General features: G+C 50.8%; 3 protein-coding genes and 1 long non-coding RNA gene across 4 annotated transcripts in view; 1 reads left to right on the top strand and 3 right to left on the bottom strand.

Moving 5' to 3' along the window:
• Nucleotides 1-206: 206 nt before the first annotated feature.
• MYCBPAP (MYCBP associated protein) lies at nt 207-12,193 on the bottom strand. The gene is made up of 19 exons (XM_068209977.1): nt 11,844-12,193; nt 11,028-11,181; nt 9,967-10,114; nt 9,762-9,865; nt 9,076-9,247; nt 8,630-8,745; nt 7,806-7,956; nt 7,510-7,625; nt 6,718-6,818; nt 5,967-6,078; nt 5,443-5,629; nt 4,734-4,921; nt 4,033-4,179; nt 3,577-3,858; nt 2,662-2,783; nt 1,818-1,933; nt 1,234-1,355; nt 829-1,044; nt 207-357 (listed from the first exon to the last, which is right to left on the bottom strand). The coding sequence occupies exons 1-19, from the start codon at nt 12,191-12,193 to the stop codon at nt 292-294; spliced, it is 2,970 nt and encodes a 989-aa protein (XP_068066078.1). The 3' UTR covers nt 207-291.
• Nucleotides 12,194-12,739: 546 nt separating this feature from the next.
• Nucleotides 12,740-15,428, bottom strand: RSAD1 (radical S-adenosyl methionine domain containing 1). The gene is made up of 9 exons (XM_068209794.1): nt 15,294-15,428; nt 14,751-14,884; nt 14,463-14,667; nt 14,025-14,390; nt 13,872-13,935; nt 13,636-13,783; nt 13,510-13,564; nt 13,005-13,108; nt 12,740-12,929 (listed from the first exon to the last, which is right to left on the bottom strand). Exons 1-9 carry the CDS (start codon nt 15,426-15,428, stop codon nt 12,758-12,760), a joined length of 1,383 nt encoding a protein of 460 aa, XP_068065895.1. The 3' UTR covers nt 12,740-12,757.
• A 431-nt stretch (nt 15,429-15,859) lies between these two features.
• Nucleotides 15,860-17,293, top strand: LOC137485213 (uncharacterized). Its single transcript, XR_011005220.1, has 2 exons — nt 15,860-16,099; nt 16,836-17,293. It is a non-coding gene; the product is annotated as an uncharacterized lncRNA (long non-coding RNA).
• Nucleotides 17,294-17,537: 244 nt separating this feature from the next.
• The window catches only part of ACSF2 (acyl-CoA synthetase family member 2), a 37,699-nt gene continuing 27,716 nt past the window's right edge, over nt 17,538-27,520 (bottom strand). The window contains exons 11-16 of the mRNA XM_068209572.1: nt 20,066-20,173; nt 19,807-19,958; nt 19,233-19,374; nt 18,065-18,175; nt 17,840-17,908; nt 17,538-17,750 (exon numbers count right to left, since the gene is read on the bottom strand). Of these exons, the coding sequence (XP_068065673.1) occupies nt 17,700-17,750; nt 17,840-17,908; nt 18,065-18,175; nt 19,233-19,374; nt 19,807-19,958; nt 20,066-20,173 (633 nt within the window). The 3' untranslated portion in view covers nt 17,538-17,699. The remainder of the gene's footprint in view (nt 17,751-17,839; nt 17,909-18,064; nt 18,176-19,232; nt 19,375-19,806; nt 19,959-20,065; nt 20,174-27,520) is intronic.

Genomic DNA, 27,520 nt, shown 5'->3' with positions numbered 1-27,520 from the left:
TCTCCTTTAGCAGAAATACCAGTATTTTCCAGTCTTAATGTTTTCTGAGGTGGTAATACTTTTTGCCTTGTCTCTTCTTGGCAAGCATCATCTGTAGCAGTAACAGATGATCTAGCAATAGTCTCACATCACAGTGTGTCAGAAAAGAGGCAGCCCGGTATTTGTAATCACTGAATCACTTCAGAAAGAAGAATCTCCTCACCATCTGTGTAAATATGGTTATTTATTTTATTTTTTTAAAAGCAAGTCTATTTCTACATACAAAGGGCTTCACTCCCACCTCAGAGCATGTTATTGCTTCAGATCCTCAAATAAAGACACCATTTCGCTCACCATTGAATCTAGCAGCCTGTAAACCTGCAGAAATTCAGAGAAGACAGCTGCAGTGAAAACACATGAGGAAATCTTGAGGCTGAGATTGACAGAGATGGTTTCTGACATTTTCATATGGGCACACACATAACCACACAGAAGTGGCAGCCTGCTGCTGATAGAGCTGTAGTAATAACTTCCCTGACTATGAAGTGTGTTTAACATTATCTGCAGTACAATTAATTCAGCTGATCCCTCCAGAGTCTGCAAGCAACGCTAAAGACATCCCAGCCAGAAGTCCCGCATGTGGCTATGTGATGGCTGAATTTCTGCTAACAGATTCCAGGCTGAAACAAATTCATTTGGATTTCACACTTACCTTGCTGCAGCACAAGGGACATATGTCTGCCAGTTTTCTGAGTTTAACAAAATGCTTGTCTCTCTCCCTGAGACTCAGCATGCCTTACAAGAAAAGAACAAAACCAAGACAACGATACAAGCTTTGGTCAGACTTACTTCAATGTAGAGCTTTTCCCGATATGTTTCAAGTGAAATAGAGTCCACCTGCTCCTGAACAGGTTCTGCCCCATCTGTAGTTGCAGCTGCCTCTTTCACCTTCTGCTTGTCATCTCTTCCTTTCATGGACTCTGCTCCCTCTTTCACGTCCTGCACAGAAATGGAAGATACTTGCTTCTCATCTTCTGCTTTCAGCTTTCTGCTGCCTGAATGATCCTAATCAGGAAAAGACCAAGGAAAAAAGGGACATAGGTCAGGACACTGATCAGACTGCTTCAAGATGCATCTCCCAGCAGCAACACTTCTTTCACTGGGTTAGAAATCAGCTCAAACTCAGGATACACAGCCTCAGGATGATCACACTATCCCCAGCACTCAGGGTTCACTAGGCATCCCAACACCTACCACTTTCTCTTTCCTTGATGTCCCTCTACTTTTTTTGCCTTCTTTATCCTTTTTCTCTTCTTTATTAGTAGCTATTTGGTATTCCTTTCCTCCTTTTTTCGTTCCTCCTTGCTTTACTTCCTCTACAAAAGAAAGGATTTCAATTAACCAAAAGCATCCACACATCCAGAAAGTCCATCCCACTGCACTAGCACAGTGGGAATGTGTTACTTTTGCAGTATATTCTCCTCTTTTTATTAACCTGAGATGTACTGCACTGAAAAACAAGAGTTGAAGACTTCTTTGTTTAAATAAGGAAGGAAGAGGTCTCATTGAAGCAGTATTTGCTGGATCGGTCTGTGTGAAAACCATGGTTAGACCTAGCTGAATTAAAAGGCTTTTTTTGCGGGGGTGTTTTTTTACTGATGCCAAACCACAGATCCCAATTACTATTGTTAATGTCACACAATCTGCCAGTTTTTTTTTCCTGATGCTTCTTCCTCAGGGAGACATGTTGAAACTGACATTTCGGTTCAAATTCATCGCGTTTTTTGTATTTCCAACAGCCCACAGAAAGCAGTTGCTGTGCTAAAACCACCATTTACCTGTTTCCTCTGGAACAGCTTCTACATAGGCATCCTTCTTAATCAAACCAAGCACGGATCTCAGCCTCAGAGAGTGACTCACCAAGTCATCAATTGTTCCACGCCACAGCTGGAGGCTGAGAAAATGGTCAAGATCAGAAGGGAGACAGTGCGGCAACTGCCACCTTGTTTGACCCTGTGCCCAGAAGGGAAGGCACATTATAGCTCACAGCTGTCCTGTGCAACTAAACCAACAAAACAGCACCCACTGTCTAAATATCTGTGCAGGGGGATGCTAAATTGCTTTCCTCATATTAGAGCCCTCCAAGGTCTCAATGGTTTGCAAATCAACAGGCTCCCAGGAACCCATAAATATTACTGTGAAACTAGGTCTGCTCCTCAACATGACACATGTTGGTAAATCAACCTGCTCTGTGTTTACCAGGAGGAACCTGCATCCTTCTAATTTAGAAGCAACTCAAAGCTGTTGATATGTTTACAGTCTGAAAGCCTGAGCAAAGAACAGAGAGACTGTATGAGGGAGGAGACAGTTATCTGAGTAAAAGGGTACAGAAAATACCCAAAGGTTTCATAAATACAGTCTGGAATAATCTTGCCAGAAATAATCTTGTACGCTCTCCAAAATTACATGCATTTAATAGTCTAAACTTATCTCCAGAAAAAAAAAAAGGCATTTGGGTCCTAGACAGCTGCTACAATTAAGCTATAAAAAACCAGAGTGTAAAGATGATTTCTAGACCTCATATAATTATGTGCACTCTGAGGACAACACTTGCAAGAGAGCTTGCTGAGGCTGTTGATCATACAATGTTTTCACAAGCTTTTCCTTGCAAAGGTAACCCACCAGAGTGGATACAGAAGGTCTGACTGAGTTGGCCTCTGTTCAACACACAGCTCCAGAGCTGCCTTATTGAGTTGGGTCAGTGCTTCTTCCCGCTGCTCGTCCCCGGAGATTGACATTATAGCCTGTGAGAGAAAATTCACAGGGGCTGTGGAACACTTCTCAGTCTTTATTCTCAGTCCCTGAGCTCAGTGGAACAGCCCACAGCTCTCTTCCTGGGCACGTCTGAAACCAGACTGCACTGGGCACTTATACACCCAGATGGGGCTTCCTACACACCTAGGATATGGCCAAGGTACCCAAGATCTGCAGAACAAACCCAGATTCCCTCATCAGACCAATATTAAGCCCCTTTGCAACTTCAGGTGTTCTGGGAAACAGAGATTCTATCAAGCTAGAAGGCTCCCTAGTAAAGCTTAGTTATAAAAACAACAGAGAGATTTCCAAGAGAGCACTACAGAAAAATCATTGACAGAATCCAAGGCACTCTTGCTTTAATCTAAGGAGGTCTGTACATTATCCACAGCCTGTCACGAGTGCTCCCTTAGTTCTCTGATGAATAGGAAGGACTCTCCAAGGAGAAGAGCCCTTGGGGGAGACACAGGAGGCTGTAAACCCAGCCTGCCTCCACATTCAGTCCTGGGATGACAGAAAGCTAATGGGGAAAGAGCTTAAAATATCTATTATATTGTGTGCTTCTCTTTTCTTCTTCAAACAACAGCCCACAAAGTCTCTCTTGGGAATCTCTTTACAAGATCACTGAGGGTGTGGTCAGCAGAGCGAACACACATCGTAAATCTCACAAACTGCCAGCATATTGGCAGCAGCCCTTTAGATGGGCTCCCACTGGGGCAGTGTGAGCCTACTGTTTGTAGGGGAATTAACACACCATCAGCTTGTGGGAACAGAGGTGACCACCTTTTTAAAGTCCTCGAGGGAAAGGTTCCATCCTGAAGGACCTGCTTCTTCCTCCTCAGTGCTCCTTTCCCTCGGAGCCTCCTCTAATGTGTACTTCCCACATGGGAGCTCTGTGGTGCTGCTCCAGGCAGAGGGAGTCTCCAAGGTGCGGTCCTGGTACTCCATGTCCTCTGCAGTGCTCCTCTGGTCCAAGGGCACTTCCTCCTCCGAGACTGAAGGAACAGTCAGGTGCTGTCTCCATAGTTTATGCAGCTGTTTTACCACTTGATGCTGATAATGCAACTGTAACAATGAGGGAAAAGGTAAACATGAGCTGCACCTTCCCTCTTCAAACCCAACTGTTAAAGCCTCCATGACAGACTCTGCCAGCTTCAGAATACCAGGGATGCAGCAGCCCCATGGATCTGCCCTCCTCACTTATTTCAGTTGTGCAGTCCATACAATAGCAAACATCACCTCGGGATTTTTCCTGTGGAACAGCTCTTCCTCTGTGACACAGGCATCCACAGGAGATGGGGTGCGCTCAGGTGTCCGAATTTGGTCAAGAAGTTCTTTCAGGCTGTCTTTCACTATAGAAGCACCTTCTCGAGCAGCCAGCTCACTCTGAGGCACCACAACAAGAACAACATGTGTGAGTCCCCATTCCATACGCAAACACATAAACTCAGTCCTGCCTGTAACCACACTATTCATTATACAGAGCTACAAGGACACAAACAACTGCAAACCCTGCTGAGCAGAGCAATACTTCCAACAGCTTTTCAAATAAACTCTACAAATCCTGCCCCCAAACTATACTTTTCAAAGCATAGGGTAATTTTCAATTTATACCTTAACTGCTATCATAGTGTACAGCAGTACACTACTTCCCACTAAGTAACTAATGAAATTAATTACCAACAGAAATTTCGTTCTTTAAAGGACCAGTGTGAACACTTTAGGAGACACAGTCATGTCTTTAGTAACAACATGACAACAGACTGCAGAGTTCCTCATGTCATTTACCAAACCTGCTCAAGTATGTGCAGACATTTTGTAAAGCTCACTCTCAGCAGTAATTGCACAACAATAAAAATACCATGTTGTCCCCTCCCACCCTTATCCTCTATTTGCATATAAAGTTCAAAGCTCAGTTACCCAGCTACACGCTTGGTTACCTCCAATTTCTCTCTGAAGTCAGCAAATTTATCCTCATACACAGCAATTCCCCAAAGGGTCACCTGAAGCAGAGCTCCTCCTAATAACAGAGGATGTGTCCTAAATTCCCAGGGCTCACAGAAAATGCCTGCTCTCTCTGACTTGAAAATAAAAGAAAACCTCCGCGTTTCTCCAGGCAAAATTACACCTGAAATAAGAGAGAAAATGCATTGGTGTGCAAGAAACCACCTGGTTAGCCTGATCCTTTTCCAACACCACCCCAAACGTCCTTATCTTTCTAGGAGACTCTTTCCCCATAGTTTAGCTGGCTATCACACTTCATCCAGCTATCATTCTCCTTCCAGATTTACTCTCAGTCCCTATGTTCCTGAACTGGCATTACTCCCATTGCACTCTCCTTCTACAGCAAGCTCCGTTTTCTCTCCAGAAGATTCTGACCTGTTTGCCACCAGAAAATGATTCACTTCTCAATATTCCACCCATTTACACTCAGAGCACAAGCAACCTCCTTTCCTTTAAGTTCCAGGAGAGCGATCTGCCTTACACAGCTCTTTTGGGGTGAGTCAGCTCTGACACCCCGGGTGGCTTCCTCAAGAGAAATTACCCAGCAATGCTCTGCCATTAGTCAGACTCCACATCCCAGGTAACTCCCAAATTCCTGCTCTGTGCTTGAGGTACAAAGGTCTTGGAGACCAGCAGATCTCATACCTGGTCTGGTATCAAAGTAAAAACAGGGCACTCTCCTCCCCTTGACTTCTCTGGAGGGGATCTGCTGAGGAAGCCTCATCCAGTTGTACCAAATGGCACCTCTGCCATCATTGATCACGGTCAGGAAGCTTTCAGCCTTCTCACCAGCCAGAGTCTCAAAGGTGAGCCGGGCAGCAATACCAATTTCCTTCTACAAGAAAAAGATAACAATTTCTATTCTATCTGGTAGGATTTATCCTGCATGAAAGTCATAGCTCAAAGAAAGGGCTGAGCCTTGGTAGGAGAACTTGTAAGGCAGATCCAAAGAAGTGGCCACTATCCAGAGAAAGCCTGGGAATCTGAACTGCACACCACAACCAGAGCCCCTCTGTTCCTAGATCTCTCTGGAGCAAACACAGGGATACTCTGTTATGTTCAGAATAAATCCCCCATTCTGTGCCCTTGGAGTGACACTTATTGTATAACTGTGACCTGGGAGCTCAAATAGGCTTAGCTTGACTAAACAATTAAAATCTCACAATTACCCTGCAAGCAGCGATGCCCTTGATCCAACGAGCAGGCTGGCCACAGAAAACTAAAGATGGAACTTTTTCAGCTTCTGGAACCGCAATGAAGGAGTCACCTAAGGGGTCACTGCTAAAGAAAACAAAAGCCAGCATTTTCATGGAGTGAAATTCACTTCCAGAGAGGGGAGAACCAGGGGTGATTTACAAGACCCTGTAAGAAATAATCCCATTTTATATTTTCTCACACAGTAATCTCTTTAGGGACAGAGCCCTGCAGATGTGGAGAACCCATCTAGCTACATGCCACTGGCAAGGAGGACAGGACAGCCAGAATATTAAAGAATGAGACCTGTCTGAAGTACATGAGTGAAAAAGGACAAGAGGCCCTCAGGCTGTGCCTGTTACAGATGGACAGGACAGGCAAAACAGGAAAGTAATGATGGAAGGCTAGAAAAAGACAATCAAATAGAGGTAATTGAGAGTAGAATCCTACCCGGCCTGATCTAAGCTCTGAAGCCACACAGAGTGAAGACTGGAGGAAGAGCCTCAACAAAACTTTTCTCTGATTCTTGCTCCTTAGACACAAGGCCCCAAGGCACAAAGGCTCCTAGATCTGGTGATTATAATATAAGAATATGCCTTCTATTGTGTCCCGGTGGAGACTTGTCTCCATTCTGCATAAGAACAGCTAAGGATATCCTCACAGATTGGTAGTGCACACCCAAAATTCTTTATTTTGCCACAAAGTATGCCACAAAGTAGAACTTACAGAGTCTCAATCTCTTCAGAAATGGTGGTAGGTAGAAAAGCCTCAGCTGACACAGATGTGAAAGGCTGCCCTTTCCCAATCACCTCCAGTCCTTCCAGATCCTGGACATACACATAAATTACCAACTCACAGTTGCTCTTTTACATAGAAATGACATTAAAACACCAGACAAATGCACTAACTCAGCCAAGAAAAGTGAAGTTGTGATTTCTTGCTCCTACAATGCTTTTCAGAGGCATCTGAAAAATTCTCAAGGGACACAGGAAAGAACCAATTCTGAGATTCCCAAGAATCCTAGATGATTCCATCCCCCACTAGCAATGATGCACAGAGAAAGTGTCCTTCACATGTTTCTCATCCTCAGAGACAGGTTTCAAAGACAAAAAAAGTGAGGTTTGTTCTGTTTGTAGGAGGAGGGGCCATCTGCCTTCGGGAGATTATTTCAGAGTGTGTCTTCCACAGGGGTAAAGATCTCTTCCCTCTGCCCCACAGCACTAAATCAAAGTCCTGCACCAGTACTTGGCAGATTTTTCTTTGCCTAGGTCCTGGAAGCTGCATGCTGCTAGTTTGGCGTCCTATTCTGAGGCCCCTAGACCACTCCATGCAACACTTCAGGAGGTCAGACACCTCTTTCATAGGTGTGGCCCTTTGGGAATGTGGTAACTTCCAGAAAAGCACTGTGCGACCAAGTTTTAGTTTCCTGATGCTTTTTTCAGATCCAACTCCAGGCAATTTTGTTACTCTACAGCACCTGACAAGAGACACAAAATGTCCTTGTTCCTCTGGTCTTACCGGCTTATAGAAGCCCAGCTCCTCTAGAAGAGATTTTAGCTCCTGCTGTCGATGTTTCAGGAAAAGACTCTTATCCCACTTTAGGTGGCAAGGAATCTTCTTTGGAGGCTTCAGACCTGCGGAAATACCCATACAAGAGCTCACTCTCTCCACGCCCACATGCCTAATCAAATTTCATTCTCTGCCAAACTTTGGCCTTGTAGTGTTTTAAAGAGGAGGCTCAACAGGGAAGGAGCTGCTTCCTCCACACTTGTGCCCCATTTCTTTGGAATCACCTCTCTGCAGTGTTCCCTTACCTGTTTCCCTCTGGACAGTTCGGGGTTTCCCCACATGAGTGAGTGGCTCTGGGTGCCCACATTCTGTCCGGGTCAGGGTCAGAGTCAGCCCGGTGAGTTCATCCCCAATTTGCTCAGGAAGGCTCCAGAACTCACTTCCCACTCGGTATCCCTAGGGTGGGAAACAAGGCTCCCACTGATTGTTGTGGATAGTTATGCAGCTACCTGCTATTTTCAGAGGCACTTGAAGCTAAAAAGAAGAGGTCTAACCCTGACTATATGAGCATTTTAAAAGTCTATGAATTATCCATTTCTGCAGAGCAAGCCAAAATTTATATCAGGCTGCTGTCAAAGACAAAAGAACTTTCTTCTATCTAGTGCACATGAAGGTTGAATGATACTAAAATAAAGCCTCAAACAAATGCAAATTCTTTGATAGTGTGAAAAAATAGTTTTAACACAATACTCCCATAACCCTCCTGCCTTACCCATGCCCTTTTCTCCACGGCAATCACTAAAATCCAAGCCTGAAGCTATCAGATCTTTCTGCCCCTGGAACAGCAAATGTGACACGTTCCCATGCCACTTCCCAGGGCACAACAGTCTTTGGTGAGAATTAAGAAATGCCATTTGCTCATCCCCACTTTCTCCTGACTGGTATGGATAGCACAACTCAGTTTTTATTTTTCATGTCCCTGAAAGCTCTGCTCAGACACCAAGCTGAGGGATTCAGAGTGGCTTTGATAAACATCTCCTGACAGCACTTCAGAGACTTACTTAGAGCAGTGTCTGTGCTGTGTCGCAAGAGCAGCACAATCAGGACATACAGGAAGTGGGGCTCTCACCTTTCCAGGAAATAGGGCAGGGAGACTCCGGTCAATGAGGTCACGTTCTTCCTGGATTTGCCTGTAATTGTCTGACATGTTCATCAGCAATTCATTCTCTGGCTTGTGAAGAGTTTCTATAAATAAAAAACATCACATCATTGGTGCTGCACTTCTGGGCACACCCTTTGCCACTGTTACCGTTCACCTGTAACCCACTTACACTGTTCCCTGCCAAATCCACTGCCCTCTCCCCAGCTAGAGCCACCAGTTCGCCTTTCTACCACATCCAGAGCCAACAGCATGAGCAGTGTGGGAGCTCTGAGAACATGGAATTAGACTGCAATGGCAATAGGATTAACCTTGGTTGGCAATGACTGCTGCAGTTTGGGGTGGGGACATCAAACTTCTCTACCTGCTCACAGAATTTCACAGAATTCTCCTTAGACCTTCTTAGCTTTTCTCACCTCCTAGGTGTTTCTCCTGCTTTTTCCTCATTGCCATATGATGGCTCCAGTTCTGGAAAGCTTTGTGCTCTGCTAGGTGGGCCTGATGTGCCTTTTCTTTCTTCTCTCCTCCATGTTCTTCTAAAGCTGCTGCAGTAACATGTGGATGAGGAACCTTAATAGCATCTGCTAGCTGATGAGAAATGAAACATTAAATGATGAACCTCTCCATGCACACCAAAACAGGAATGGGAGAGGGGAGGAGAGAATTCTTCAGATTGACAGCACTGTTACATTAGCAATGTAACAGTGAGGAAGAAAACCAGAAGAGGGGAAGAAAACCAGGGCAGTAGAGACACACTAAGATACGACGGAAGTATTTATCTGAGTAATGACATTCCAGCAATGGCATTGCTGCAACACCAGCTCTTCCCTGAAACCACCAGCAGGGCACATATGGAAGAGGAAGCCTGTGTAATTGTTCCCTCCATGACCTGGTCCTGGACTATAACAGGACTATAAACCTGCTGGTGCAGTTTCTCCAAAGGCAAACCCTCCCCCAGAGTGTGATGAGGCTGAGAAAACCACACCTTAGGCCTGCCCTGCTCCTGATAGATGCTGGAAAGCATCAAAAGGTACTGCAGGCACCACACTCTACCTCTGGAAAAGTGCTATGCAGCACCATTTCCCTAACTCTACAAACCAACCTGAGTGTTTCTTCTGGCCAAGGCTTCCATCCTCAACTCCTGGAGACTTCCCAAAATGTGATGAGGGAGGATCTCTTCACAGCCATCATCAAACTGCCTTGATCCTACAACACACATATAAAAATACCCAACCCCAGAGCCAGGTCACTAAAGTTTGGCTTAGCAAAACCAAAACCCAAAGGTAAGATGTGAAGTTGAATCCTACCAGGAAAAGTCAGCGGTCCCCTAGGTGCCTTGGGGGGAACAGGATGTGCTACGAGATGTGCCACCTCCTTGGGTCGGGATTTTCGGACAAGGTAATTCTTCCGAACCAGGATTCTCCCAGGATCATAGGCAAGGTGTGGAGCATGAAGCTTCAGGAAATAAACACAGTGCAATTAGGTACACACTGACTTACCTTTATTCCATCTAATCATCTTAGGATATGCACAGCAGTCATATCAGTACACTTCCTCTAAGGGTCCTGCGAGTCCTGGACAGGGACTTTCCACATGGACGTGTAACAGGACAAGGAAGGAATGGATTCAGTGCAGAAGAGTAGGTTTAGATTACATATTAGGAAAAATTCTTCCCTGTGAAGGTAGTGAGGGCCTGGCACAGGGTGACCAGAGAAGCTGTGGCTGCCCCATCCCTGGAAGTGTCCAAGGCCAGGCTAGATTGAGGGACTGGAACAACCTGGAGTAGTGGAAGGTGTCTCTGCCCATGGCAGGGGGGGTGGAAATAGATGAGCTTTAAGGCTCTTTCCAAGCCAAATCTTCTGTGATTCTTCCTCTACAAGACACCTTACACAGCTGTGCAGATACCAGCTTAGTTACTGTCTCACTCCTCTGGATCTTGGTTTACAACAGGGGCACAAAATGAGAGTTTTAAATCACTTTCCAGAAGAGATTTCTGCTGCTGTGTCACTCAAATGCTTCCACTCACACACTGTGATCTGAGCTTTGGAAGGAAAGTCATGAGAGCTACAAAACAACTTACAGGTCTTATTAGATCAGAAAGTTGAAGATGTAATTTTGAAGAGGCAGATGACTTATGCTTCTGTTTGAAGGGACTGTATAGGCACTTATAATTCTTTACTTTTAGCAACTGAACATGATGAGCTGACATTTTATCATTATAAAAAACCTGACAGACACAATGGCATGAAAACTCACCTGCAGGAGTGAGTTTTGGCTTAAGTAAATGGGCAGGACCCTCTGTTAAACACTCAAAAGGAGAGTGTCAGTTAAGGCAGCTGTTTCTAGCAGTAAAAATACTCGTACATACTTTCTCCAGGTCCTCCACCTTAATTTCAAGTGCCTGGATGTCCTCTCCTTGCAGAACATATGGAACAGGCTCAGGCTCGGGCTCTTCTACAATTGATGAACAGGGTTGTTCAAAAGTCTTTTCCTTCCTGCCTAAAAAACAGATTAAGACACTTCTTCAGTCTCCCAAGGAAGCACCATATTCCTCTCAGGCTGGTTAATGATTCCCAGCTGAACTATGTTTTGGGATTATTTCTCTTTAAGGTTGCAACAAACAAATTCAGCATCTCTTGTAATTAAAGAAATGAACCTCTAAGAAGCTGCAAAGACCAAAGTGGGTCAAGTAGGAGTGAACTGTCTCACACTTTATTCAGATGAAAGACAACGGTAAGATAAATGCAAATAAATACAGATCCCTGCAGGTGGAACAACACAGTCCTGGGAAGTTTCCAGCTCCAGCTGCCAGCACACAGATGCCCTGCGCTCACCCAGCACGACTCGGGTAACACAGCACTGGATTTCAGAAGCTGCTCAGTGGCAGGACAGTTCTGAAATACCAGAGCCAGGCAGAGCCAGGCAGAGCCAGGCAGAGCCAGGCAGAGCCAGGCAGAGCCAGGCAGAGCCAGGCAGAGCCAGGCAGAGCCAGGCAGAGCCAGGCAGAGCCAGGCAGAGCCAGGCAGAGCCAGGCAGAGCCAGGCAGAGCCAGGCAGAGCCAGGCAGAGCAGCTCCTCCGACACCTGCGGGCCAGGCCAAGCTCAGGGGATCCCACCGGGGCTGTTCCCCCTTAACCTGCGGGCCCCTCCCGCTGGGACCTGCTCCTTTAAAAACAAAAAATCACAATAATGACAGGAGGTCACTGGCTGGGGAAGGGGCTGGTTCCCGCCGCTTCCACCGCGGCCCCGCCGAGGCTGCAGGCCCGGCCGTGCCCTGCTCCCGGCCGTACCAGGAGGAGTCCGGTTCCGAGACCGACTGCCCCGCCGCGACGCCATGTCCCGGCCACCGGCACCGCGTCCGGCCCCGCCGCAGGCCGCGACAGAGCCGCGACAGGGCCGCGACAGAGCGGCGACAGAGCGGCGACAGAGCGGCGACCAAGCCGCGACAGGGCCGCGACAGGGTGGCGACAGAGCGGGCAGCGGCCTCCGGCACTGCCCCCTGCTGGAGCTCCCCGGGACCGCTCCCCGAGCGCATGCGCCGTGCTGCTGTGACACGGCCGGGGACAACGGGACACCGGGGATATTGGGAAGGCTGGGGCTTCGGGACACCGGGAACACGGAACACTGGGCGACCAGGGCATTGAGCATATTGGGAAGACTGGGGCTTCGGGACACCGGGAACACGGAACACTGGGCGACCAGGGCATTGAGGATATTGGGAAGGCTGGGGCTTCGGGACACCGGGAATATGGAAAACTGGGCGACTAGGACATTGAGCATATTGGGAAGGCTGGGGCTTCAGGACACCGGGAATATGGAACACTGGGCGACTTGGACATTGAGGATATTGGGAAGACTGAGGCTTCAGAACACCGGGAACACGGAACACTGGGCGACTAGGACATTGAGGATATTGGGAAGGCTGGGGCTTCGGGACACTGGGCGACTAAGAACACCAGGGCGCCAGGACACCGGGCTTCAGGACACCCGGAACACCGGGATACAGGGGCCTACCGTGCAGTAACACCTCCCCCCAGCCAGCGCCCCTGCCCCAACACCCCTGAGCCAGCACACTGCTCTTGTGGTTTATTATCCATTATTATCCATTACGGCCGCTTATAGCCCTCGCGCCCCGGCCACCGGCTCGTTCCTCCACCGGAGTCCCCTTCAGTGGGCGCCGGGCAGCGCCCAGCACCCGCTGCAGCTGCCAGAGCAGGTCGGGCAGCAGCGAGTCCAGCACGGCCAGGCCGGCCCAGGTGCACCGCAGGCCACTGGGAAAGAGGTGGTGGTGAGACCCGGGGCGCCAGGGAGACCCCCGGCCCTGCCCACAGCTCCCCGGGGCTCACCCACTGTCCAGGACAAGCCATCCCTCCTGCTGCAGTGCCCGAGCCTCCCCCGGCTCCCCGAACACAGCCTGCAGGCTGAGCTGGGGGGAGAAGTGCCCCCAGCGCTGTGTGCACAGGGCAAGAGAAGGATGTTAGGGATGGGGCATCAGCATCCCAGTACCCAATGGGGCTGCAGGAGAACTGAAGAGGGGCTTTGGAGAAGGGAATGGAGTGACAGGAAAAGGGATGGATGGAAAGGGCAGATTTGGATTAGATATTGGGAAGAAATTATCTTGTGAGGGAGGTGAGGCCTTGACACAGGTTGCCCTGAGAAGCTGTGAATGCCACATCCCTGGAAATGTTCACGACGAGGTTTGACAGGGCTCAGAGCAACCTGGTCTAGTGGAAGGTATCCCTGCCCACGGCAGGAGGTGGAATGAGATGGGCTTTAAGGTGCCACCTAATCCAAACCATTCTATGATTAACATCAGGTCGATGTGGGGTGTCCCCACAGGTGGCTCCTCACCTCGTGTGTGATGCCTTCATCCGTGCGCAGTCCTAGGGTGAGCAGCTCCTCCAGCCTGTGGGGACACGGAGAGCTGTGAAGCAGCAGAGACAGGGACGGGGCATGGGGAGGGACCCCAGTACTCACTGCTCCAGCGGGCTCAGCACCACCCGACTCCTGGTGCCATGTCCCCGGCTCTGCACCTCCCGCATCCAGGCAACAGGCTCCAGGATCTGGACACGGGCTTCTCGGCTGCAGCCGCCCTCACCCCGCAGCACAAAACGCCCATGTGCCCCTGCAGCAGCCAGGCAGGGGGACAACGGAGTTCACGGGGCACATGGCCACACACTCCCCCCAACACTGGCCCTCCATCACCCCCTTACCTGGCCCCACACCGATGTACTGCTCAGCCTGCCAGTATGAGAGGTTGTGGGTGCTGAGGGCGCCCTGGGGGAGAGCCCTGGGGTGAGGGGGGGGGCTGAGCCTGCTGGGGGACCAGCATGACATTGGGGCACACAGCATGGGGGACATCCCACCTTCCGTGCAAAATTGGAGACCTCATAATGGCGGAAGCCAGCGGCGACCAGTACATTCCGGGCAGTCTGGTACATGTCAGCCAGCAGATCCTGGGGGGGTGCAGGCAGCACCCCACCCCTGACCTGTGCTGCCAGCGCCGTGCCCCGCTCCAGCGTCAGCTGGTACAGGGAGATGTGGTCGTCACAGAGCCTCAGGGTCGCCTCCAGCCGCTGGGCCCAGGCGTCCCGGCTCTGTCCCGGCAGCCCAAACAGGAGGTCGATGGAGGTTCGGCCAGGAAAGAGCCCCCGTGCTGCTTCCACAGCCTTCCGTGCCTCTGCCGCTGTGTGCTCCCGGCCCAGCATCCTCAGCTCGGCGTCATCCAGCGACTGCGGAGGGAGCAGGGTGACAATGGGGTCACGGGGGGCTGCGGGGGCTGTGGCGGGGAGAGCCCCTCTCACCTGCACGCCGATGGAGAGGCGGTTGACCCCAGCTGCCCTGAAGCCGGCAAGGAGAGATGCGCTGGTGGAGCTGGGGTTGGCCTCCAGCGTGACCTCAGCACCAGCCGGAAGGCGGGCAGCCTCCGCCACAGCCTCCAACACTGCGGCAACAGTGCTGGGGCTGGCCAGGCTGGGGGTGCCCCCGCCGAAGAAGACGGAGGTGACGCTGTAGGGCAGAGGGTGGGGAACTGCAGGTGGGCACGGAAGGGCCCAGCACTCACTCCCCATGAGCCAGCCCTGTACACCCACCTGTGCACCTGGCTGAGGCGGAGCAGGGTCTGCGCCTCCCGCACCAGGCAGGCGCGCACGGCCGCCTCGTCCACCGCCGGCACCACGTACGTGTTGAAGCTGCAGTAGGAGCAGCGCTTGCGGCAGTAGGGCCACTGCGGGCATGGGGCGTGTGGGGGGCAGCCATGCCCTCACCCCTAGCCACTCCATATTGAGGGGGAACACCCCCAGCCCAGTGCATGGACTTCAGTGCCCCCCACCTGCCCCACAAGGCAAACGACCCACAGGTGTGACCCTTCGTGCGCACGGCTCGGGGACCCCTCAGTTCAGTGACGTGCACAAGGCTGGGCTCTCCTCGATGTGTGTAAGCCCCGGGGACCCACATGCACCCACGTGTGTGCGAGCCCCGGGGAGCCACACTCACCCTCCACCTGCGCCAGCCCCGCGCCCCTCAAGGCGTTACAAGCCCCAGGACCCTCGTGTGTCCCCACGTGTGCAAACCCGTGACTCCCCCTGCACCCCCGCACACACACAGCGCCGGGGTCCCCCCGTGTCCCCGCTCACATGCACGTAGAGCGCGGCTGTGGCGGGAGCGGCTGTTTCTGGGACCGGTCCCGGTGCTCGTCCCGAGCCGCCCCCGCCGGGCAGCGCCCCCGCGACAGCCGCCAGCTTCCGCGGCCAGCCCCGCGCCGCCGCCATGGCCCCCGCGGGCCGCGGCACCGCCCGCCCCGGGCGGGCACCGAGCGGGGCCGCCCCCGGCGTGCGCGGAGCCGGGGCGGGGCGCAGGGGCAGGAGGAGGGATGGAGGGCCGAGTCTTTCGCTGCCGACGGGGCTCTGCAGGGGATGCTACGGTCAGTGTCCTCCCCCGGAGCTGGGAATGCGGGAGTCGGTGTCTTCTCCCGGTGCTGCGGATGCCGGGGCCAGTGTCCTCCCGCAGTGTCCTCCCCAGACGCACGGTCCGAACGAGGTTTGGGACCTGCCCCCGCATCCTTCCCCGGCTGCTCCTCGGGGCCGGGAAGGGTTTTCCGGAGTTTCAGCGGAGGGAAGTGGGCTGTCCCCACTCAGGGTTGTGCAAACCCGCAGCTGACGAACCCCGACATGAGTAGTTGTCTCTATTAATAGTCACGAGGAACTCTGAAATGCCCATGACAAAGGCTGAGATCGCAGATTCCCGTTCCCAGGCCAGAAACGCGTAGTTCTGTGTAAACCACCCCTGTTGTAACCTTCCCTCTCCGGGGAGTTTCCGAGCAGGCAGCGAGGACTATAAGAGTGGGACAGGCACGGGCAGGGCAGAAGCCATAGAGCGAGCCTGGAGCACTGCACACATCGAGACTGCACTGGCAGCCCAAATGGCCAGCTTTTCCTCTTCCGTGAGTATTTACAGCCGGGGATGCATTATCTCAGGGCTTGGGAAGGGGCAGGGGGCACCGCGGGAGGTGTCCTGGCTGGCGAGGGCTGGATATGCTCGGGGGAAGGCATGGGATGGTAGGGAAGGCTTCCTTGGTACCAGGCTGTGCCAGAGCTCACACCCATGGATGGTGCTGCCACACTCCCAGAACAGGAGCAGAAGCGGGGTGGCAGGGACTGTTACCCCTCTGCTGGCTGTGACCAGGACCCACTGGTTTTCTTAGCAGTGTGTCTGTCCTCACTAGGCAGGGCTGGTGTCACTGTCATTTCTTAGTCACTGCCCCCCAGCTACAGTGAGTACATGGGGCACCTGTAGGCAGAGCAGGGGTTGTGCCAAGGGTGGAGGTACTGATCAGGGAGGGGAGCAGAAGTTCCACTCACTGCAGGCCTGTCCTGCACCTGGGTTAGTGCTGTGGGAAGCAAAAGAAGATAAACGGTCCTTCCCTAGACATCAGTCACAGAGGCCCTCTGTGTCTCCAAGGACCCTGGCAACAGCTGCTGTCATGCAGGTAACAGTTCTTCCCTCGAGAAGGAAGGTGACAGAGGTAACCAGGGAAGGGAGGAGACGTGAGTGAAATGTGGAAGGATCAGTGCTGAAACCAGCCCCAAGAGCAGTGTGGGAACAGGAGAGGAACTTGCTGGAAAGACAGTGTACAGAAGGAATCTGATACAAACCATCCGTGTTTTTTTCTTTCAGAGTGCAGACGTGGACAGGGAACTTGGCCCTGCCGTCTGCTTCCATGGGTAGAGCCCACAGTCCAGCTGTGAGATGAAGGATTGAGACCTCGCTGACGCTTCTTCTTCCTCCCTGTTGCATTGCCCTCCACCCACCGGAGGAAGCCAAGCATGGAGGGGGCCCAGCCTTAGCTCTGCTCGGAAAGGAAGCAGGAGGGAGACAGCAAGAGGTCAGCGAGAGTTGGCAGCAACATTATCTACTTTCCAGCTGGGGTGGGACACTTCTGCTGGCAAAGAGGAGCTCTGCCATCCCTCTTCTCACAGGAGTGTTTCATGGTTGGGAGGTACCAAATAACTCCCGTAAAATGCTGTCCCAGGTATGCTCTGCTTCACGCTGCCAGAGGGACAGGAATTTTGGTATTTCTGCAACAACCTTACTGTCTGTCTTGTCCAAAACAACAAAATAAACAAAACTGTGTCTACCTTGGAGAAGGGCTTTTTCTGGGGGAAACATCTGGGGGAGATGTGGGAACAGAGTGAGCTTTTCCAGACAGTTTTAGAGAGCCACACTGCAAAGTCTCATTCTCTGAAACCCCTGGCCCTCATTTCAGGGGTTCAATTGCTCTTAAATGACCCAGGAGTCTCAAAACATCCAAGGATGGGATGGGAAGCCAGGCCCAGGGCATTTGGGCTTAAGAGTGTCAGTAAAATACCCACCAGCATATGTTCAACTCTGTAAAACTCTGTTTTATTGACTAAAAGTGCCATCAGCCTGATGTCAGGGAGGGAAAGTCTTCATTGCATAGCCCAAGGCACAGGTGAAAACCAGACTCAGAGCGGACTGAAATGGGGTTGATTTGTCCTGGTTTTTGCTCTGCCTTCCCAGTCTCAGAGCTGCAAGTGCTTCTCCATCTGCTCCTTCAACTTGTATTTCTGAATCTGGAATAGAGGCCAGAGAGCAGGGAGAGAGACTCAGAGAGAGCTGGGACAGAATGCCAGGGTTCCTGCCCTGCTCCAGCCCCTCTTACCTTGCCTGAGACAGTGAGTGGGTACTGGCTCACAAACACAACATAACGTGGAATCTTGAAATGCGAGATCTGGGAAGAGAAACTGGGGCTACACAACCTGAACGAACAGCCTGGCACTGCCAGGGCTGGGTCCACCTGTGCTCTAAATCCATGGATTTCATCCACCAGTCCCCAGCAGCCACTGGGTGTACTGGTCTGGAAGGAAACTGAGGACTGGGAACCCACCTTCCCTTTGCAGAAAGCTTTAATCTCTTCCTTGGTGCAGTCCTGCCCAGCCTGCAGTCGGATGCAGGCACAGATCTCTTCTCCCATCCTAAAATCCTTCACACCAACCACCTGGTCAGGACAGATGGACAGTGTGACCCTTGGGGGTGTTCCTGGCCTCCCACAGGGTCTGTGTGCTGGCCCATGGTGTGTTTCCTGACCCCATACCACAGGGTGCTGGAGCATTGAGGATGCAACATGGACCTGTCATCATCCCTCTGATTCAAAAAAAATGGGGCAAGAGGTTTCACAAACAAGGAGACTTGGTAGGCTGCCATGAGAGCTTCAGGATCTCCAGATGGAATGGCAGGGGAGGGATGAGGTTGAATTAAAGGATTATAATCACAGATCTTAGTGGGTCACTGCCTGTGACACCAGGAAATGGGCTTCCCAAGCCTGAGCTCTTTCCAAAGTTTGCTCCCACTATTCCACAAAAATCCTACTGTCATTCCCTGCCTTGAACCACTATCTCCAACTGCTAGAGACACGTTGATCCTTTTGAGTCCAGAGCAGTGACATAAAGCCCTAGAAACCACATAAACAGGACTGGTTTGCAACCCATCTGCACTGGGACTGCTCCAAAGAGAGATGCTCGCCTGGCACCAGCAGAACTCTGACTAAATAAGCAGTTTATTTATGGGGAAACTTGTCTGGCACAAAACCTGGAGAAGAACAATCCCAGCAGACAGGGAACAGCTGCTCAGTCCTGGAAATCTTTGCTGTCTTGCAAAGGAGTGAAACAAAGTCTCACTCCTCATCTCCAGGGGCTTGTTGGAAGAATCTTCCTGGATGTCAGAGTTGAGCAATTATCAGTAAAAACTGTCCTTCCAGACTGCTTTCTGAGTAAGAATTTCAGAGGGAGTTATGAAAGTGGACAGGCAGTTTAAAACTGAAGAATGACAAGCACTTTGGAGATATGCAGCTGGAACACAAGGAGATTGCCACAATCCATATGCCCCATGCCACTTCCATCCCATGAGCCTGTCCCTCCTTCTTGCTTACCAATATTACATGGAATTTGATGCTGACAACAGAGAAAGACAACCGTGTTCCAAGTAGCAATCCCAGAAGCTTTATGTACAGGATTCCCAAAAACAGATTCTCACCCACCCCACCTCCTCCCACTCACCTGGACCTCCTCAACCTTGGGATGGGTGTGGAGGAACTGCTCAAGTTCTGATGGATAGATGTTCTCTCCTCCCCGAATAATCATGTCCTTGCAACGCCCTATAATTTTGCAGTAGCCATGCTCATTAAGGATCCCGAGGTCCCTGCAATGACAGCACCCTTCTAGTCCTGTCCCAGCTGGGTGGAAGAACGGCTGATGCTCCCACCCGGCCAGGGTGGTATCAGAGGATAATGGCTGAGACGCCACCTTGAGCACATGGAAGAGATCAAAGAGCTCCTGTTACAGAAACTGGCAGCGTCCACACAAGCACCAGGATTTAGGGGGGAGACAATGCCTGGCCCTACCCTGTACCCCCACAATCCCTCCATGCACAAGTGTCCAGTGACAATCCCCCTGTCCAGGGACACTCAGCACAAAGGTCTCTCTGCTAAAAGCAGTTCTGAAGTGTCACAGACAGATCCGAAGGACAAACTGGGACAGTTTTCTCTACTTTGGAAATCCCAGCCAAGCACTCCTATGCCTCCTCATCCAGTGCCACCCTGTGGAACCATCTGGGAGAAGCTCTCAGACTCACCCTGTCTTGTACCACCTCTCCGCAGTGATCACTTCACTTGTCTTGGCAGGGTCATTCCAGTAGCCCAGCATGACGCAGTAGCCACGGATCTGAAGCTCTCCAAGAGTGTTCAGAGGCACAGATTGCCCTGTTTCTGGATCCTCAATTTTTGCCTGGAAGAGAAGAAGGGCTTAGTTGGACATCAGCACCAGACAGCGAGGATGGAGTGAGGTCTGCTGCTGGCAGAGCACCTGGAGCACATGGGAAAGGTCACGGTCACCTCTGTGTGGGGAAAGATGTATCCCACTGTCTCAGTTTTCTGGTCGATGCTGTCATTGGGGAACCCCATGAAGGTGACAGGGCTGTTTTCTGTGGTCCCATAGGCAACCTGCAAACACAGGAGAGGAAATGTGTCTCAATGGGAAAGGGGACCACACAGCTTCAGACACAGGAAAGACAAAGCTGGTCATGACTGCAGGGGTGGGGTCTGAGCAGGATGTTCTCCCAAGCCACTCAGGTGACATGAAGTCCTGCCCTGCTGGCTGTGGATGGGGCCCTCCAGACACTTATCCCCGAGAGTCTTGGAGAAACAGGAGCTAAAGCATCACTGCACCTGCCTGACATGGCTTTCTACATCTCCCTCACAGTGCTCATGACCCCATCACCCACAACACTTGGGGTGTCATGTACTTCTGACACGCTAAATGCTATTCTTGGCGGACTCCAGGGCTCGCCATCCTCTTTTTCAACCCTTGCTTCTCCAAGCCCTGTCCTGTACCATCTCTGCCAGACACTGACTTTGCCTTGGTGCCCTTGCAGCCAAGGTACTGAGTTCACCTTGCATCTCTAACAATCGGGGAACATAGGACATCACTTTGGAAAAACCCTGGAGCCAGCAGCAGACCTCTGTGGGAGACAGTGTGTCCTGCAGCATGGCTGCTTGCTGCAGATCCTTTTGCAGACATCAGCCCCTGTAATCCTTGTAAGGACATCACGAGGCTGCTCAACACTTGGCACAGCTGCCCTTACAGACCCAAAGCCTCACAGCAGTACAAAAGCTTCTTGCTGCTAAACCTCCTTCACAGCTAATCCCGACGGCAGGCTCTGAGCCACCTCAGCTGAAGGTCACTTCTTCTCAGAGGAAAATTCCAGTGCTTTATGCCCAGCTCAGTGGCCAGGCTGAGGCAGCAGGAGCCGCACAGGAGGTGCCCTGGGCAGCTCTGAGCTGCACCAACAGCACCATCGCTGGGATTGCTGCTACATCTCTAGCTCTTGGGAGCTGTGTTTCAGCAGTGGGAGCTGCTGGAGCACTGCTCTGGTGTCTCTGACCCACTCAGAGTAATGTCATCCCGGTAATGTCAACTGTGGCTGCTTTGCTGGGAGAGCATGGCTGTGAAAGGGCTGATGTGGGAAGTATTTCCTCATTTCTCCTGCAGTTCTCCAGACTGACACGTGAGCGGCTCTGACCCTCAAATTGCCCTGGCACCCAGATCTGGTCAGTTCCTTCAGAGTAAATGCCCAGGTGTGCCTACATGGTCATGGCTTGGGCACAGTGCTCACCCAACTCCAGGCACTGTGCCCCAAATTAATGTGGAGCTCGGCAAAGGACTATGATGAAGCATGTGAACAAGGATGAAAATATTGTGAATGAGCTGAACACAACACTGGTATAGGGTACAACAGTGTGTAATAACACTGGAGCACTTGGCGCTTTCCACTGCTTGGAGCTGCTGGAGGATCTCATGTTGGGCACAGTCTGTCACAACGGTTGATGCTCTTGTTGACTGCACCAGGGTCAGCATGAATCCAAGCTGGAGCCTGCTTTTATCCAGGAATCTGGAGAAGAACTTCTCCAGGATGCTGCAGGGACCATCTGGTGCAAACTGCGCTGCTTGGAGCCTGGCAGCCCCCAAGGAGCAACTGTGAATAGGCTTCTGCTCCCAGACACAAGGACAGCTTCCCAGCTGGGTGCAAACCCACAGCGTCTCATGCTCAGACTGGATTTCTCTCCCACCCACTAATACGAGTCCTGTGGCTGGATCAAATGACTGACCAGACCCAAATCCAAGACCTTAAACACTTATTAAAAATCCCAGTGCCTTTGTTTTTTTGTTTTACTCTGCTGGATGAATTGCAGTGTGGGTCCCAGGATCCCAGCCAAGCCCTGAGTCAATCCTTGCTGCCTCTCCAGGTCGGTCCAGCAGTTTAATTGGATGCAGGAGCAGGCAGCTCGCTGGCAGGATGATGCTGTGAGTGCTGTGGCTCACCAGGCTCCTCCAGATGCCTAGCACTGTGCCTTTTACCCCAAACACCAGCTGTTGATGCCTTGGCCTGTGGCTTGTCCCCATAAACACCCTCATACCCTCAGAAATGGGCTTCCCAACTGGTTCAGAGGGCAACACAGGTCTGAACCTCCAGCCCCTCATCTGCTTCCTAACTACTGCCTTCCCCTGCCTGCAGCAGCACATCACTCTGTAGCCAGATACCAGGATGTTGCTCCAGATTTTCCAAGATGTTATCTCCCTCTTAGGATGGTTTTCCACAGCTCTATTCCTGGGATGGAGACAGGGGATGAAGCAAACACTTGTGACAGCACAGCTGTCTTCCCAACCCTTTTCTGACACGTGGACCATCTCCCATGTCCATTGTCAGCAGCAGACGAAACAACACTTCCACGAAACTCCACACACCAATTTAAACTTGGAGATATTCCTAGCCTTCATGACCCAAGGGGACACTTAACATCATTCAGCCTTGTCATCTGGTGTAATTCAGTCCAGAAAACCTCACCCAATAATTTCAGCATCAGCTCCATAATTTCCACTGGAGCTGTATGTGGTGTCAAAGCAGAGCTTTCCAGAGGCAAAGATTCCAGCTTGGACCCTTGGCTTCAAGAGGAGCTAGAAGAATACTAAATGTAATTGACTGCAAAGCCTTTTTTTACTGTAGGACCACAAGTGACCCTCCAACACCCAGATCAGTCCTGCCCTCAGTGATGACAAAGACAGCTCCAAAACAAACTGCTGCCTAACTTGCTCCTACCAACAAGAGATTCATTCTTTGTGAATCCCAAGCCTCCGTATAAACCAGGAATAAAAAGAACATCTTAGCAGAACTGTGTTTTTTAAAGCACATTTCCCAAACATTTCCTGCCAGTGCTGTTCAAATACTGGTCACTGTGGAACAGGCAAACAGCCTGAAGAGGGAAGCGTCTAAAAATTAAAAATAAAGTAAAAACAATCAGACTCCAGTCTCTTTAGTAAACATTTGAGAGGCAGGCTGATCTGGTGGGGACTGTGGGGACTCTGAAGACCCTGGGTTTTTCCCAACTGTGCTGCTTATTTACTGCATAACTTGGAAGAAGTCACATCAGCCCTCTGCTCCTTGGTTTTCCCTGGCATTCAACAGCAATAAAAACACCCAGTGTCCTCCACATTCAACTGCTGCTGAACGGCTGTAATGGAAAGGCTGGGATTTTACCCACCTGTAGCCTAAGTGGGTTATACTGGATGGGACTGGAGCAGAAGGTCAGGGCTGCAGAAAAGCATGAGTTCCTTGGAGGACACCCTACCCTGGACCTGAGCACTGCTCAGGGAGGATCTTCATACTCCTCATCACCACCCTCCAGTTGTGCCATGCTGGAGGATGATGATGGCAGGGCTTGACCTGCCAAACTAAAGCCTACAGAAACTGAGTTTTGCTGGAGACAATATTGGCCTTGGAAAAAAAGCAGCAAATTGACCATGAAATAATAGGGATTTTCAAAGAGGGCATACATGAACAACAGAAAGCAGACTGGCAAGCCAAGAGATGTGTTCAGGGACCTCTAAGAGGCCCTTTGAGCCCCTCTCAGTGTAACATACTGGATGGATCTAATTATCCCTAACCCCTGCCGACTGCGTCTGTCTTGGATATCTCCACTTAAGTCAACCCCATCCCTTCCCATCACAGCCAGCTCCAAATCATTCTTAACTGAGCAAGAACCTTCTCTCACTCACTGCCACTTCCCCTGCTCACTGCCAAGATCACTCTAAACTTTTCTGTCCCCTGGGGACATGCATCTCCTTGCTTTAGAGATATCCCACTATCCCAAATTGTATTGGACTATTCCTGAACCTTCAGGTCAACTCTGCTGCTGCAAAAAAACAACTTCTGATCACATCCAGCCTGTGTCACATTGAGATCTCATTTCCTTCCCCAGCAACAGTACCATCTTTGTGTCAAAAACATCAGGACACAAACAGGTCTTGCAGGACAAATCTCCAAGGGTGGCCACCCTGTTGACATCTCTCTCCACCAAGAGAGCTGCCAGACAGTCCCAGTTTGGATGGGGATTAAAAGAGATCCCAGAAATATTAGGTGCCCAAAGCACCTTCTTTGTGCTGTGGCATGCAATGGCTTTGCCTCAGGAGGAGACCGAAAGGACAACCCCGTGTGCCCAGGCTGAGACTGCACTGGGAATGAATCTCCTGTTATTGCCCAGTGAGGACAAGCTGCTCCTCGTGGTCTTGAGTTAAAGCTGCCTCTCTTCTCTCCAGGCCAAGCAGAAGCCTTGAGGCTTGGAAGTGTTTCCCCCTTCCTGCCAGCAGTGCAGAAGTGCTGCCCAGTGGCAACCAGCAAAGACATGGGCAGTTACTGGTTTATCCACAGTGCGATAAAAGGTCTTTGCTGTGCAATTAACTCCATCCTCCCTAATGCTGATGCCAATGCATTTGGGAAAAGTGAAATTAAAATGAAAAAGGGAGAGGAAATGTACAAAGTGTCACGTGAAGGTAGAAAAACAATGCTTTGGGGGTATCGGGATGCTCAAAGCTATTGGAGAAGGAAACTCGGCAAAAATCTAGGAGCAAAGGTAACCTCCCTATGGATTTGGAGAGCTCAGCTCCGACCAAACACATGGCTGGAAGTCTGGAATCAAGTTGCATCCATGAGGCATTTAAAATGTTCTCACAGCCCATTTCCACAGCTACAGAAACCACCTACTCATCAGGTCCTCCCCAAAACAAGGTGGGGTGGGGAGGCCAAGGACAAGCAGAAATGTTGTCACCACATGGAGCCCTTTTTCCATTTTGAGAACAGAGGGGACTAGTGGCTGGGGAACATTTGGGAAAGTCAGAAGTCTTGCATGGATCAGTGGTGCTCCACAAGGGAAGAAGGCTCTGCAAACCAGGACAAGAGCCCTGGCCAGAGCAATGAGATGCTAGGGAACATCTGGTGCCTCGCAGGGTGGATACAGCAGGGCTGGGAGAGGCTGTAAGGGCTGGGTGAGCTTCACTGGAGAAGCCAAGAGCCTCATCCAGCAGCTGCTGGAATCAGCAGGAGGGAAGGGTGGGTAGACATCAGTGGGGAGCCAAACTGGCAGCAGATCAATGGGTGGAGGCCATGTTACAGTGGAAGAAAACCATCAGAAGGAAGGAGGTAGACCCACCATCACCTCCTCCAGCTCAACAAGCAGCCCCCACACTGCAGTATGGGGACTCTTCGAGAATTAAAAATAAAAATGGCAATTCAGGCCTGAACTCAGAGCCCTGGATGCTATTGCTGGGACAGGAGCTGCCTGGAAGAGAGGGGAACCCAGGAAAGCCTCTGGGACTCCCCTTTGCCCACCCACCACAGCTCCTCAAACACTGTCTGAAGTGTACTCTGCCCTTGGGACAAATCCATGGGACACTGCTGAACTTGCACCTTCTCCCATTCTGTTCCCAACCCAGCACTCAGTGCCAGGGGCTCAGCTCCACAAGAGCTGGGACACTCCAGGACACCCCCAGAAGCGGCCTGAGCCAAAATGAGGAGGGCTGCACCCCAAGGCCAGCTACACTGGTGCCACTCCAAGAAGGTGATTGCAAGTCTGCACTGTCACAGGAAACCAGATCTGGAGCCCTAAAAGCTACAGAATCAGGCTTAAAAGAGCAATGGACTATTTTAACTATGGAGCTGTCTTGATATGCCAGAACTGTTCATACTTATAAAAATAAAGATTAAACCTAGAATAGACCATCTCCAGTATTGTGCCAAACCAGGTCAGACCTGCAACATCAAAGAAACAGCCCAAATCTATATTTATACCGCTTCAAAAACAGTATATATTTGCTTAGCCCACAATGCCTCAAAGGAGGAGAGAAGGGGAGTCCAGCATCTGCAAATCACCAGGAATGTTTGCAGAACTGTTAACCAATTAAGAAAGAGAGGTGGCAGGATAATCCTGCCTCTTCTGCAATGTCCTTGCAGTGCTGGTCCCAGAGGACGTGTGAGGTAGGAGCTGGCCAGGACTCAGCTCCCCTTGACTGCGGCACAGGGACACCAACACTGCTCCATTGTCACCTGCAGACTGCAAACCACCCACGAGTGGGACGCAGGCAGGCTTTTGAGGATGGCTGGACATTTGCTGGCCATTTGAGGGTTGCAAAACCTGGTGTGGGAAGAGCAGAGCCGTCCAGTGAGCAGCTCAAAACACAAACAGCCTGGAGCCAGGGGAGAGGTGCCAACTGTGGCAGATGCCAAACAGCTCCCACCACAGGAATGTGCTTGCCGAGGCATGGAAATAAAAAAATACTAAAGGAAAGAACTTCCTTTTATTCACCATTTGAGTCTGGAGAAATGGATCTGAGGAGCAGACACCTTCTCCCTCTTGCCACTCCACTGTGGCACCAATAATAACCTGGCATCCACCTAAACTATACTTCAGGATGAGGACTGGCAGGAGTGCTGAAGCAGGGACAGCTTCCCACCTCACACCAGCATCATGGCAGCTATATCCCAGCATTTTCACAAGGAAGCTACACTTCACTGGTGTCCACAGCCACAGCACACACATCCCTGCAGGGAGAGAGTGTCTCTGTCCCCCCAGATCTGCAGTTTCAGCCAGCAAATAGATAAAGGGTGGAAGAAAGTGAATTTTAACCTGAGAGGAAGAAAGAGAAGGAGGTTTGAGGTTTGAGCAGTTTGACCTTTGAAAAGAGTCTTGTTCCAGAAATACAGAGGGGTAGGATGTATTTATGGATGGGGTTTGCAAGGCCCTCACCAGCTGTTAGCTCCAACCTGACCCACATTGGCCAAAATCTCTGCAGAAGCAGTAAGCTGTTAGATGACTCTTTTTTTGCAAGAGGATGGGAAATCCAAGTACCAGACTCTCAGTGAAGGAGCACGGATTCGGTCCCCAGATTCAGTGTCCAGCAGAAACAGGCAGAGTTTTAAATATCAGCCACCAGTTGCTCTTGCACAGAATAACATAACTGCAGGAATTGTTAATCAAAGTATTACAGTGAAAATTAAAGTGGTTGAACCTGCTCAGAGATTAAAAAATAAAATCAATTAACAGATAGAAGATTATGCTTTAAAGGTAATTTTTGTTCCTTTCCAATCATTCCCCCAGCTCCCTACCTAAGCTTTATGAGCAGTGCACACTCAGGGGCACTCTCAGAATCCTGGAACAGCAAACTGAGGAGGCAAAGAAGGAAAACACGGAAGGTTCTGTCTCTCTCTTGTTTCTCTGTCTCAAAGGTCCTGACCAAGGCACTCAAAGAGCTTCTCCAGCATGATCACTGTGGTGCCTACTGAACCAGGCATAAGCCAAAATACCATTGTTTTGATCAAAGAGTTTTAAATCCCACAGTAACCAGAAGGTCCTCCAGCAGGAGCATGGAGCTCTCAACGTCAGACCATCTCTCCAGAGGTGAGAAGCTCTTGGTGCTGAGGTGAGCTGCTCCATGGCATCACATGTCAGGGCTGACAAACA

The sequence above is a fragment of the Anomalospiza imberbis genome, chromosome 19 (assembly GCF_031753505.1).
Source record: "Anomalospiza imberbis isolate Cuckoo-Finch-1a 21T00152 chromosome 19, ASM3175350v1, whole genome shotgun sequence".
Lineage (NCBI taxonomy): Eukaryota > Metazoa > Chordata > Aves > Passeriformes > Viduidae > Anomalospiza > Anomalospiza imberbis.
This window is presented reverse-complemented; position numbering and strand designations above follow the sequence as displayed.